Raw genomic sequence first — 13,434 nt, forward strand, 5'->3', positions numbered from 1 at the left:
TGGGTGAATTTTGCACCCTTGTTGGTTGATTGGTTTTTCGAGACAGGGTTTCTCTGTGTAGCCCTGGCTGTCCTTCCTGGAACTCACTTTGTAAACCAGGCTGGACTCAAACTCAAGAGATCCACCTGCCTCTGCCTCCCAAATGCTGGACTAAAGGTGTGCTACACCACCACCCAGGTACATCGTTATTTCGTGTGATTAGTCCCTAACAGTAATGGGTCACTGGGCGTGGTAGTGCACACTTTTAGTCCCAGCACTCCAGAGGCAGAGGCCAGTTATGGAAAAAAAAAAAAAAAGGAAAAACAAAATAAAACCTCCAAAACAAAACAGTAATGTGTATAATATTGTCAGTTCATTAAGTACATTAAAGAATTCAAAGGGTACAGAAGAATGCTTTAGTTATATCTGAATGTCTGAGGATTTTGGCTTGGGGGAGGGATCCATGGTATTGAAGGATGAGTGTATGAATTTTTGCAATATATCGGTTTTAAGTTTCTGATTTTGAGGTCATTTCAAGTTTATCAAGGGGCTGGAGACATGGCTCAGTGGTTAAGAGCACTGACTGCTCTTCCAGAGGACCTGGGTTCAATTCCCAGCAACCACATGGCAGCTCACAATATCTGTAACTCCAGTATTCACTGCCCTAGAATGCATGCAAAACACCAGTGCACGCGCGCGCAAATAGATTAATAAATAATTTCTGTAAAAAGGTATAAGCAAGTAACTAATATCTTCTAGGGTAATGGGACACCAGGTTGGCAGATCATTTGAGACAGCCCCAAGGGGAAATATTCTGTGCATTACACTCTGGCTTCTCTGTAACTGGTTATTTCTGAGTAGATTGTTTACTTTGGTGGGTGTAATTGCCTCATGCTGGTGCATGCCTTTGATCTCAACCCTGAGAAGCAGAAGAGGCAGGTTGATCTCTGAGTTTAAGGCCAGCCTGGTCTATGTTGTGAGAGAGCCTTAGGTAGGTAGGTAGGTAGGTAGGTAGGTAGGTAGGTAGGTAGGTAGGTAGGTAGGTAGGTAAATAAAAAGTTTAAAATTGTGGGGCTGGAGAGATGGCTCAGTGGTTAAGAGGACTAGCTGTTCTTCCAGAGGACCTGTGTTCAAATCCCAGCACCCACATAACTAACTCCAGTTCCAGCGGATTCACACTAATGCACATAAAGTTAAATTGTTCAAAAAAATTTTTTGTTTGGCTTTACCTACAGATTCTCAAAGAAAAAAAAACATAATTCAGAGGACTAATGATGGGCTTGTGTGAATTTTTTTGAGATAGGATCTCTACATAGCTGTGGCTGTCCTGGAGGAACTCGCTCTGGAGACCAGGCTAGCCTCCAACTCACAGAGATCCGCCTGCTTCTGCCTCCTGAGTTCTGGGATTAAAGGCGTGTGTCACCAACGCCTGGCCCTTGTTAATTCTTAAAAAGAAACCACAATGATTTTCCAAGGAAGTAAACATAGTTGCAGTAGAATTCCCTTATAATATGGCTACTTTATACCTGGGTCACCCTGGGGAAGGTTGGGGACATCTGGTTCACAGTGTGTCTCCTCACTGCACTGTTTTCTGTGTGGCATCTACAGGTCATCCATGACTTCTTATTCTCCTTGAAGGAAAGTCCTGAGAAGTTTCAGATTGAAGCCAATTTCCCAAGACGGGTCCTGCCTTGTGTCCCTTCAGAGGAATGGCCCACTCCCCCCACACTGCAGGAGGCGGGACTCAGCCACACAGAGGTTCTCTTTGTTCAGGACCTGACAGACGAATGACACTTTTCTGCCTCTTCCCTCCCACCCCAATCCCTAAAAGAAATGGAAAAACAAAAAGAGAGAACAAGAGATAAATTCATATTATTATTATTATAATACAATATTTTTTTTAAGAAAACTGCTGCATCCTAAGGAAGGATCAGAAACCATGCTGCCTGCAAGAGTCACAACCACACTGTGCGTGTGCAGGGTCAGCAGTGAACAAGCCTGCTCGGCAGACTCACCTTCCCCAGCCTCTGCACACACCTTCCAGGAAGAGACTTCACTTCTGACCCATCTGTCCCCAGTGGGAAAGGAGACATTCCCTCTGTCTCGCATTCATTCTTGCTTTTATAGAAAACACAGACGAAACCCTCCATCAAGCAGCTACAGCAGCATCTCCTGAGGAGGAGCGGAAGCCAGGATGGAACAGACTGCTCACAGTTTACGAATAACTTTGTTTCTGTTTGTTTTGTAATGATAACGACCAAAGGAATGAGGCTGACTTAGGTGTATTTTTTTTTTTTTTTAAATTTATTTGATAAAGAGCAGATGCCCTGGGCTCCTTAGCCCAAGGCAGTGTAATAAAGGTGCCCTGGGCTAACTTGCGCTTATTTTTGCCACTGCTCCTCTCATATCCCAGAGAGGTCATTTGTTTTGGTGCAGTTCTGCTTCGTGTGTACCCCATTTGGAGCAATTCTGGGAGAAGAATTCTGGGTTTTGTGCTCCACAATGGATTTACACCTGTGTTATACATAACTGCAGCTTTTCCTTGGCATCTGTAACAGGTAGTGGCGAAGGGTCTGGTTGCCCTCTGCACATGTTGCTCTATCCAGCTTTCCTAACTTGCCAAGCTCAGTGCCTTTCCAAAGGACTAGTGGGACCCGTCCTGTTGAGTGCAAGTGTGATAATAATGCTTTAAGGATAGAACCATGGCAGGTGTGGTGGTGCACACCTCTAGTCCCAGCGCTGGGAGGCAGAGGCAGGCAGACCTCTTGAGTTCCCAGGCCAGCCAGAGCTACATAGGAGACCCTGTCTCAAAGAAAGGGGAGATGGGATCCCAGCCTGTGGAAGTTGTTGGAAGGTACCTTTCAATTTCTGAGGAGGCCACTTTGCAGAGGCAGCTTTTGGCCTCCCTCTTTCACCATGTTGAAGCAACAGAGGCTTTTTCTTCTACATGTCTCCTCTATGGTTTAGTTTATGGTTGTGGGTACATGATCAAGCCACGCATTAACAACCAGTGTGCACTGACAAGTATTCCAAAGTGTGGACTAGCTAGACTGGTACAGGCTTGACACACTGCAGCCCTCTGAAGTAACTGTAACCATTAACATACTGTCATTAGGCAAGCAAGGCATTCCAGTCAAGAGAAAGCATAGCTTGTGTTGGTCCTCTCCAGAAGCCCCTGCTCTCTCTGGCAGCAATGTGCTGTTGCTCTGTTAGAGGGAGTGGGTGGGACTAGTTCATGGAGTCCTTTGGAAAACCTGAAAATGTCCTGTGGCCTTAGCACAGGGCTCTAAGTTCTACCTTGGGCAATGTTAGCTCTGCTGGCTGTCTGCCAGGGCGGGTAGAAGCCACACCTAATGCCAAGACTGTAGTGATGGGACTAGATGGGTTCAGATGAAGTCCTATCTCAGTGACAGCTATGCAGGGGCTTTTCCACTTGGAGCCTGCCTCCCAGTTTTAGTCCCTGTGTGTCTGTCTGCTTGGCACACAGGCAGCTGTACTGTGGAAGTCTCTTGCTCACACCTGCTTGAGGAAGTTGTGATTTTCCCCCTTTCCTCATTCTGTAACATGTACATTTTATGCTTCCTGCCTTTTGATAACTACAAAAAGATACTAGATGCCAGAGTAATAAAAGGGCCTCCTGAGGGCAACCTGTTCGTGTACTGGAGGCTTTATCTGAAGGACCTGCCTGACTCTTGTCATCTCTCCCTTCCCCTGAGTTTTTCTCTGAGCTTTGGTGGCCCAGGCTGGCCTCAAATGCTACATACCCAAGGCTGGCCTTGAACTCCTACCCTCCCGCTAACCACTCTCATGTGGTGGGATCGTGGATGTGCACCACCACACCAAGTTCTCCAGGAGCTTGACACGGCTCCATTTTCTTGCTGCCCCTAGTTGTGTCGTCTGGGTGCCGTTTCCCCCCTTCCTAGGTAACGTATGAACTTGACATGTTGTCATTCAATCTGGGACTCCCTAAGACCTGTGAGTGTGAAGAGACCTGCCAGCCTTTGCTTATGTTTAACTCGCTTCTGGGCATGTCATGAATGACAGAAGTTCTGTCCCTTGTTCCCACGGATGTGACCTCAGCTGAATGACCATGAGGATGATGAAGCGACGATGCCTGAGTGAGTTGAAGTTTTGCAGCTTCAGTGGGTCCTATCTGGTCTTCCTCGGCAGAGTTATCTGCAGCAAGTAGGTTTGTTTTTGGTTTTTTTCTCCTTGCTTGCTTCCACCATGAGATAACAGAGGAGAGATGGCAGGAGAATTCCTGTCTGTTTAAAAAACTAAAAGTCTCCAACTGATCTGCTCTTAGGAAAATTGCTAATGATTGCCAAGGCCAACAAAAGAGTTTCAGAAACTGACTGAGAAGGAGCAGTAGCACCCAAAACACAAAATCAGAGGGTGTCGCCTGGTGCTGGACAGGGACCTCCCACCTTACAGCTGGTTGGGTTTTCTGTTTGTCTGGGGGAGGTTTTGACTTGAGAAAAACAGCAACAGAAAATCCATCCATAAAAGATGCAGTACCCCAGCCTGTACTGCACCTGAGTAGTTAATTTCCTGAAGAAATCTAGTGTACTTCAAATTTTTTTCATAAAGGTTTACATTGTATTGTAGGTTAACATTAAACGTTTTATAACAAAAAAATATACAACTAGCTGTGGGTCTTTCTGTATAGAAACTTTCCCATGTGAAGGCAAGCGGGAAGGCGGTGGGAGAATCCTGGAGCTCACATAGACCTTACACAGATACACTGTGTTCCTGGGAGGAACAGCTAACTGTGTGTAGGAAGAGGGGCCTGATGGGATCGGGCTTGAGCTGTCACTAATCAACTTTATCACCTCAGACAGCTTTCATTTCCCAAGTGTAAATGAAGCAGGGGCCATCTTGCCTTGGGAGAAGTTTGACTAGTAAGTGAAGGTAAGTGCGTGTGTAATAAGCCGCCCACGGCGGTGGCCACGCCTTTAATCCCAGCACCTGGGAGGAGTCCAGACTGGTCTGCAAAGGGAGTTCCAGGACAGCCAGGACTGCCTCGAAAAAATAAAAAAGTGTATATGGAACAACACCCAGTACACAGACATCAAGTGTTTGCGACCCTGTCCCACAGGAATGTATTTTGAAGGAGCATTGTCATGTATGCTGTACCTGTAAAGCAGAGCTGGGCTCCAGGAACTATCTAGCCAAGAAATTGGCAGAATCCCCTCCAGGGGAGACTTTTGCTCCTGTTTTCATTCAAGCCTCAGCCTTTCTCCTCTCTGCCCTTTCCTGCTCCAGAGAACTCATCGGAGAGTTCCATGGATCCTTGTCACCCTCGCCCACTCTTTTGTGTCTCCACAGATGGGGAGGGGTCTTTTTTAATCTTTATTTTTACGTGTATGGGTGTTTTGCCTGTATTTTTATATCTGCATCACAAGTACAACTCCCTTTTTGGGGGGGGGACACCTGGTTTCAAGACAGGGTTTCTCTGTAGCTTTGGAGCCTGTCCTGGAACTCTCTGTAGACCAGGCTGGCCTCGAACTCACAGAGATCCTCCTGCCTCTTCCTCCTGAGTGCTGGGATTAAAGCTGTGCACCTCCCACCACCCAGCAACAACCCAACAACCCATCTTTTTGTTTTGTTTTGTTTTGTTTTGTTTTTCGAGTCAGGGTTTCTCTGTGTGTAGCTTTGGACCCTATCCTGGCACTCGCTCTGGAGACCAGGCTGGCCTCGAACTCAGAGATCCACCTGCCTCTGCTTCCCTAGTGCTGGGATCAAAGATATGTGCCACCAACAACCGGCATAACAACCCATCTTTTTAAAAGTACATGGTAAGTATAACCTTAATGTCTGCCCAGACTATATCTGCAAGAGTTTATTCACCTAAGGTCAGAAAATACTAAAAATGGACATTTCGCAATTTAAAGTTTGCCTGCAAAAATTGTGGCAATAACAGAAACAAAGACATTTTAAACTGACGCCAGACACAGTGGTCTGACTTTGGTGGCGGGTGATTCTGGTCATGTGATCTCTGTTCTTTAGGCCTAGGTTTCAGCAGCTAAAAAGTGGACTGGCTGTAGCACTTTATTTCTTGAGTCGGGTCTCCCTGTGTAGCCCTGGCCTTGAACTCAAGATCAAGAGTACGGGAATTAAGGACATGTACTACCTTGCCTGGCCTGGTGTAGCATTAGCACAACTGACTTGGTAAGTGCTGTGCAGCAGGTGTTCGCTAAATACCAGTTTTCAGCAGTGTGTGGTTTGCCCTGTGGAGGTTCGCCTGTTTCTCCTGGTGGACCTGCAGTAGCAGAGCAGAAGCACAAAGCTGGCCCAGTGTGCAGTGTGAGTGGAGGTCTGAGGTCTCTTCCTAGACTTGTAAAAACAACAAAATTCACCCAAGTGTGAATAAGGGGTTGGAGTGAAGTGAGCCTTCGCTTATTGACTGATGGTGCCTGGCTCTGGCATAGCCTCATTTGCATTGCAGCACCTTTGGAACTCCTGTGTGCTTGAAAAAAACAGAAACAAAAGATTTTCATTTAGTTTGAGGATTAAAAGGGTCAAGGGGCAACATGAAGGAGTCAGTTCCCTCCTTCTACCATGTGGATACTGGAGATTGAACTCTCAGGGTTGGCAGCAAGCCCCTCTGCCTGCTCAGCCAGGCCCCCGCCTGTGCTGTCTCCCTGCTAGGGCCCCTTCCACACACCCATGGGCTCAGCTTCCATGCTTGAGGAGCTTCTCAACTCCAGTACTTCCTAGTTTTCCCTCTTGCTGACTCTCAGGATGACACCCTGAAATGCCCAGGTTTCTTTACTTTGAGGCTTGCAGACAGGCAATGGTGGTGCACGCCTTCAATCCTGGCACTCGGGAGGCAGAGACAGAGCTCAAGACCAGCCTGGTCTACAGAGTTTTCCAGGACAGCCAGCACTACACAGAGAAACCCTGTCTCAAGCTACCCCCCCAAAAAAAAAACAGTTGAGGCTTGCTTTCCCTGTAATATAAAGTCTATAAGTGGAACTCTGCACATGGCATTTTCAAGGCTAAGGCAGGAAGGTTTAGTTAAGCCCACCCCGGGCTACGTAGACTCAAGAAACAAACAAAGCAACTTGATTTCCTATGACTTGTCACTAGGAAGCAGTTCTATCACTCTGATGGGTGACCCTGTAGTACAATGCTAAGGCACATGCTATTCACCTGGACAACTTGTCCCCATGTGACTGCTACCAGCCATTCTCCAAATATTGATAACCCGTTATTCCTACTTCTACAATTTTAGGAGTCCCTAAAATTTTGCTCTTGCTCTTTTTTTTTTTCTTTACATTTTGTTTTGTTTAATGATAATTTTCTTTAATTCAGTACATTTAGAGGGATACCATTCAACAATACAATCTGTTAAATAAAATAAGCTGTGTTATTTTTCTCCACACCCACGCCTGGCTCGCCTACCCGCCCTCCTGGAAAAAGGGCTGTCTGCTCACCCAAGGAGCCCGGAGACCTTGAAGGAAGCCTGCTGTAGGGTTCCTAGGCAGGAATGGGGCCAACCATTTGTGAACCTCCCGTGGAGGCTTAAGGACTCCTCCCACTGGGAAGCCCCCCAGGCCTCGCCTCGCCTTGCCTCCCCACCTGCTCGAATGAGACCTTGGGCATGGCCACAGTGGTGCTCCTCACGCACCTATGGGCAGGGCTTTTGTTTTGTTTTTAGAGACAGGGTCTCTCTGTGTAGTCCTGGCTGTCCTGGCACTCGCTCTATAGACCAGACTGGCCTTGAACTCACAGAGATCCACCTGCCTCTGCCTCTGAGGCTGGGATTAAAGGCAAACGCCACCACCACCTCCAGCACCTTGCTAAATACCCAGATTTTGTTTGTTTCATTTTTTGGTTTTCGAGAATACCCAGATTTTTAAGTCTGCACAAAAGTTTATTCATTCACTAAAAATGGAGATTTTAGACGACTTCAGTCACCTCAGAAAGTTCCCTTGAGTGCAGCTCCTTAGGACCACCCTCTGCCATTCACCATAGGAGGGAGGACCACCCCCTGCCATTCACCATAGGAGGGAGGACCACCCCCTGCCATTCACCATAGGAGAGAGGACCACCCTCTGCCATTCACCATAGGAGGGAGGACCACCCCCTGCCATTCACCATAGGAGGGAGGACCACCCCCTGCCATTCACCATAGGAGGGAGGATCACCCTCTGCCTTTCACCATAGGAGGGAGGACCACCCCCTGCCATTCACCATAGGAGGGAGGATCACCCTCTGCCATTCACAATACGAGGGAGGATCACCCACTGCCATTCACCATAGGAGGGAGGATCACCCTCTGCCTTTCACCATAGGAGGGAGGACCGCCCACTGCCATTCACCATAGGAGGGAGGATCACCCTCTGCCATTCACCATACGAGGGAGGACCACCCTCTGCCTTTCACCATAGGAGGGAGGATCACCCTCTGCCTTTCACCATAGGAGGGAGGACCACCCTCTGCCATTCACCATACAAGGGAGGACCACCCTCTGCCTTTCACAGTAGGAGGAGGACCACCCTCTGCCATTCACCATAGGAGGAGGTTCACACTCTGCCTTTCACCATAGGAGGGAGGACCACCCTCTGCCTTTCACCATAGGAGGGAGGATCACCCTCTGCCATTCACCGTAGTAGGAGGACCACCCTCTGCCTTTCACCATAGGAGGAGGACCGCCTTTCACTGTAGGCAGTGGTGTGGGTTTTGTTTGCTTTTGAGTGTGTGTGTTGCTGACTGAATTTGGAGCCTGGTGATGGTAGGTAAATGTTCTACCATTGTGCCATACCCTCAGCCTTCACAATTATTAGTTTACATCTGCCTCTGTGGGGAGGTGGGGAAGGGAGACGCCATTCTTTAACTATGGTATAGTTCTGTTTTTAATGGTGGGAAAATTCAGGAGGTACACAAAAACAAGAGGGTCAGGCATAAGAGTACACATACGTAACCACACCACTAGGGAGACTGGGCTACGTAGAACCTGTCAAAAATAAATAAATAAAGCCTAGCTGTGGCTGCCTTTCATCCCAGCACTCAGGAAGCAGTGGGGTAGGAAGGGAGGAGAGGCAGAGGCTGACAGGAAGAGGGGGCTGGGTGTTGCCCCTCCACTGCCTGCACCATGCAGAGGAGCTGTGCATAAGCCACCAGGGCACACCGCATCGCTCCAAATGCCTTCCTCTGAAATGAGTGGAAATTATTGTCTTCCCAAGAATGGCCTACCCTAGGCTCCTCAAAGGGCCGAGGCTTTCTACTTCCTGTGTGGAGGTGTCTGGAGACAGAGAGTAGCCTACAAAGAGACGGACCAAATCAGGGCCTTTGTTCACTCTTAAGACAACCTGGGGCACTGGGCCTGTCGTCATTCTTGGTCAGTCCCAGAACCAGGCTGTTTGGCCCCCAGTTTCTCCGGGTAGAAGTAAGACGTTTCTTAGGCTGTGGAAAACAGATGCAACAGAGAGGCTGACAGCCCCACATTATCTCCCTCTTCATTTGGGGGCCTATCCTTCAAGGCCCCGGTGACCATTTGAAACAGCTGTTGCCTGTGTATTTTAACCCCTGCTTTAGAACCTGGCTTCTGGAGGTAAGAATTTTGTGCCTTGGTTGGCTTGAGGCAGAAGTCAGCTGGTTTTTTTGAATAAACTTATTTGAAACAAATGATATGCCAAGCACTCAATAGACTCCCCCAGGAGTCAGGGTAACCAGATTTCCCTTATAGAATGCCTAGGCTTTTATATGATCCATGTGACCCAAGAACTCCAAATGTTCTTCCTGCCATGACACAGGTTGAACTCACAGGACACGGACACTATCCCCATGGACCAAACACAACTGGAGTTGCTAGCAAGCAGGCAGAGCTTCTGAGAGGAAGCAACCCAAAGCCCACAGCATACCTTTATGTGGCAATTCCAGTTTGCCCTTCTGCTCTGGGTCTTTACAGTTTTCCACAGGCTATTTGGTTTTAGTTAAGACCTAGCTCATTATGCTGCCCAGTCTGGCCTCAAACCCACTGCAGTCTTCCCTGGTTATCTCTCCAAATGGGTGACTGTAAGAGTGGACCACCATGCATAACCTATGTCAAAATAACTTTAGGGTTATAAGAATTGCAAACTATTTCAAAAGGATCCAATGTGTACCTACTTCCTCTTTGATGGAACCTGGTAGGCTGAGAGGCTAGGAGATGCTGAGGGAGCATTAAAATGCAAGAAACCTTAGGTTTGAGTCCCAGGATTAAAAAGCAAACCAAACCACCCAGAAAATAGACATTGGTACAATCTATAACTTTCAAAGGTTTTTTGTTTGTTTGTTTTCGAGACAGTTTCTCTGTGGCTTTGGAGGTCGTCCTGGAACTAGCTCTTGTAGACCAGGCTGGTCTCTAACTCACAGAGATCCACCTGCCTCTGCCTCCTGAGTTCTGGGATTAAAAGCGTGTACCACCACCGCCTGGCCACCGCTCAGCATTTTTTTGTTTTGTTTTGATTTTGATTTTCGAGACAGGGTTTCTCTGTGTAGCCCTGGTCGTCTTGGAACTCTCTCTGTAGACCAGGCTGGCCTCGAACTCGCAGAGATGGACCCCTGTGCACAGCACACATGCTCGTATGATTCTTTTCCCTTTGTCATTGTTCACACAATGACACACAGAGTCATTCTGCCGCCACGAATGACTTCATGTTGCCATTTCCTATGCCTAACTCCACATTTGTACTGACTTGTTTGCAGTTTCTCCAATGCTATCATTTTGGTAGTGTTAGATAAATAGAGTCAAGGGTAACTCTTGCAATTGGCTTTGGTAGTCAGTGGAGGCCAGTCTCCTGTCTCCACCCAGGTTCTTGTTTTGCTCTCTCCAAGAACAAAGCTGGCAGACAACAAAATACAAGCAGGGTACCTTATTAACTTGGGGTTACTGACCTTAAACAGGATAAACAACTGTAATCAGGAAAAGCTGGTCCACTCGAGGGAGTGACAACCCAAATGGAACTCTGGGTAACACAGGGATGGAGGGTGAGGGCTGGGGAGGGGGTATTAGCTGAACTGCTTAGAGTGTTACAGGTTTCAGGTTTCCAGAATGGCCTGTCTGAGCCACAGATCTGTCGATAGCTGAAGTGTAGTCTCAGGGGCTGAGGTAAAAATTAGTTTCCTTGCTGCAGCAAGACAGGGTTTCACCATGTAGCTCTGGCTATCTTGGAACTCACTCTGTAGATCAGGTTGACCAAACTCACAGAGATCTACCTGCCTCTGCCTCCCAAGTGCTGGGATTAAAAGTGTGCGCCACCACCACCTGGCAGACTTTTGCTTTTATATATGAGAAATGAGTCTCTTGTCAGCGATATGATTTGCAGGATTTTTGTTTTTTGTTTTGATGGTACCCAGTTACTGGCTTGCTGATCATGGTGGCTCACGTCTTCAATTCCAGCATTCCAGAGGCAGAGAGAGAAGCCAATCTCTGTGAATTTGAGACCAGTCTTGTCTAAATAGAAACAGGACGGTCAGGGTGAGACTGTGGGTCTGTCTGTACACTATACACGTACGCCTGCAGAAGCCGGAAGAGGGCTTCTAGCCCCCTGGACAGAGTGAGTCCCCTTGTGGGTGCTGGCGATCAAATCTGGGTCCCCTGTAAAAGCAGCCAGTGCTCCAAAACCGAGCCATCTCTCTAGCCCCAACCTCTGGATTCTTTACTTTTGTTCCATTATCTGTAATAATCTATCATGTTGCCTTTTTACGTGCATGTGTGTGTATGTGATATGGTGTGCACCATGGCACAATGTGGAGGTCAGAGGACACAGTTCTCTTTCCACTGTGTGAGTCCTGAGGATCAAGCACTGTTGACTGAAGTTTCTGTCCTGCCTGGTCCCGCCGCCCTTCAGCCCCAAATACACACAGAGGCTTAAATTAATTGTAAACTGTTTGGCCAATGGCTCAGGCTTCTTACTGGCTAGCTCTCTCTTAATTATTAACCCATAACTATTAATCTATGTATTTCTACATGGCCTTATCTTACCAGAGACTGCCTGGCACATCCTATCATTCCCGTAGCCACATGGTATCTCCTTGTGGCTTTGCTCTCTTCCTCTCCCCACCTATACTTGCTGCCTAGCTACTGGTTTTATTCATCAACCAGTAAGAGAAATATATATACAGAAGGACATTCCCCCATCAAAGCACAGTCATCAGGTTTTACCTGAGGAGCCATCTTGGATCAATTCCACAGTCCTGGTGGATGCAGCCATGTACGGAGTGTTACTTTCCGGCAGACTCTTCCCACTTTGTTCTTGCTTTGCAAAGTTGTTACAGCTGCTCTCTAGGTCCTTTGTTATTTTCATACCTATTTCAGAAAAGGCCAGAAACTTCGCTGAACTTTTGGTTAAGTTGTTAAACAGATGGAACAGCAGCACTTTATGGAGCCGATTCTTCGATTCCAAGAACTTTCCTTTTATTTGGATTCGATTTGTGTGTGTGCTTGTATTCGATTTGTCTATACGTCAGTGCTTAGTTTCCAGCATGTAAGTCTTAAATTTTCCTTTAATATATGTCTGTGTGTATAATGTCTGTGTGACTGTATGCCATGTATGGATGCCTGTGGAGGCCAGCAGCAGGGCATCCTTTGAAGCTAGAGTTACAGGTAGTTTTGAACCACTTGACTTTGAACTAGGAATCGAACTCTAGTCCTTTGGAAGAGGAATACTCTCAACTGCTGAGCCATCTCTACAGCCCCAAGTTTTTGACTGGTTAGGAATAGTACTGTTTTTAAATTACATTTCCATGTGTCCAAGTTGGGTATTGGCTCAGTTGAGTGCACAGCATGATGGAAGCCAACACAGCCCACATTTGGTAGTTCAAGCCTACAGTTCTGGCACAGGAGACAGAAGCACCAAGGTGCAAGCTCAAACCTTCTATCTAGCAACGTGAAGGCTGGCCTAGGTTCTGTGCAATGACTTTCTTTTCTCCAGTATTTATTGCTAGCTTCTAGATTTTTTTCTTTCTTTTTTGGTTTTTCAAGACAGGATTTCTCTGTGGCTTTGGAAGTTTTCCTGGAACTAGCTCTTGCAGACCAGGCTGGCCTCGAACTCAAGTGATCCGCCTGCCTCTGCCTCCAGAGTGCTGGGATTAAAGGCGTGCGCCACCAACGCCCGGCCTAGAAAGACTTTTTCTCTCTCTCTCTCTTCTCTCCCTTCCTCTGTTTTGGTTAGGATCTTGCCCAGTCTGCCCCCTAGTTGCTAGGCTCAAGGAATCATTCTGTCTCTTTGTCCAGAGTGACTGCAACTACAGGCACAAACCACCGCTCAGCTTACACAGTTATGCTGACCTTGTACCCTGTGGCCGGCTGAATTCACTGTCTGGAAGTTTTCAGATGGGTTTTCTTCACTGGTTTCCATTAGCTGGGCTAAAATCCAGGATGTTCCCTTCTTGTCCACTTCCCTGGGACTTCCTGCTGCTGCTCAGCAGTGACAGGCTCTTGAAGCATCCAGGCTTTTGTTAACT

The 13,434-nt window shown here is 47.4% G+C and overlaps 1 protein-coding gene across 3 annotated transcripts in view; it reads left to right on the forward strand.

Annotated features, from left to right (window-relative positions):
* Positions 1 to 4,619, forward strand: part of Faf2 (Fas associated factor family member 2) — a 39,497-nt gene extending 34,878 nt beyond the window's left edge. For 2 of the 3 annotated variants that reach the window (XM_035442978.1, XM_027409858.2), the window contains one exon: positions 1,588 to 4,619. In XM_035442978.1, the coding sequence (XP_035298869.1) occupies positions 1,588 to 1,770 (183 nt within the window). In that variant the 3' untranslated portion in view covers positions 1,771 to 4,619. The remainder of the gene's footprint in view (positions 1 to 1,587) is intronic. The other variant, XM_027409859.2, reaches the window with a different exon arrangement.
* The last annotated feature ends 8,815 nt before the right edge of the window (positions 4,620 to 13,434 follow it).

Source organism: Cricetulus griseus, chromosome 3, assembly GCF_003668045.3.
Source record: "Cricetulus griseus strain 17A/GY chromosome 3, alternate assembly CriGri-PICRH-1.0, whole genome shotgun sequence".
Taxonomy (NCBI): Eukaryota; Metazoa; Chordata; class Mammalia; order Rodentia; family Cricetidae; genus Cricetulus; species Cricetulus griseus.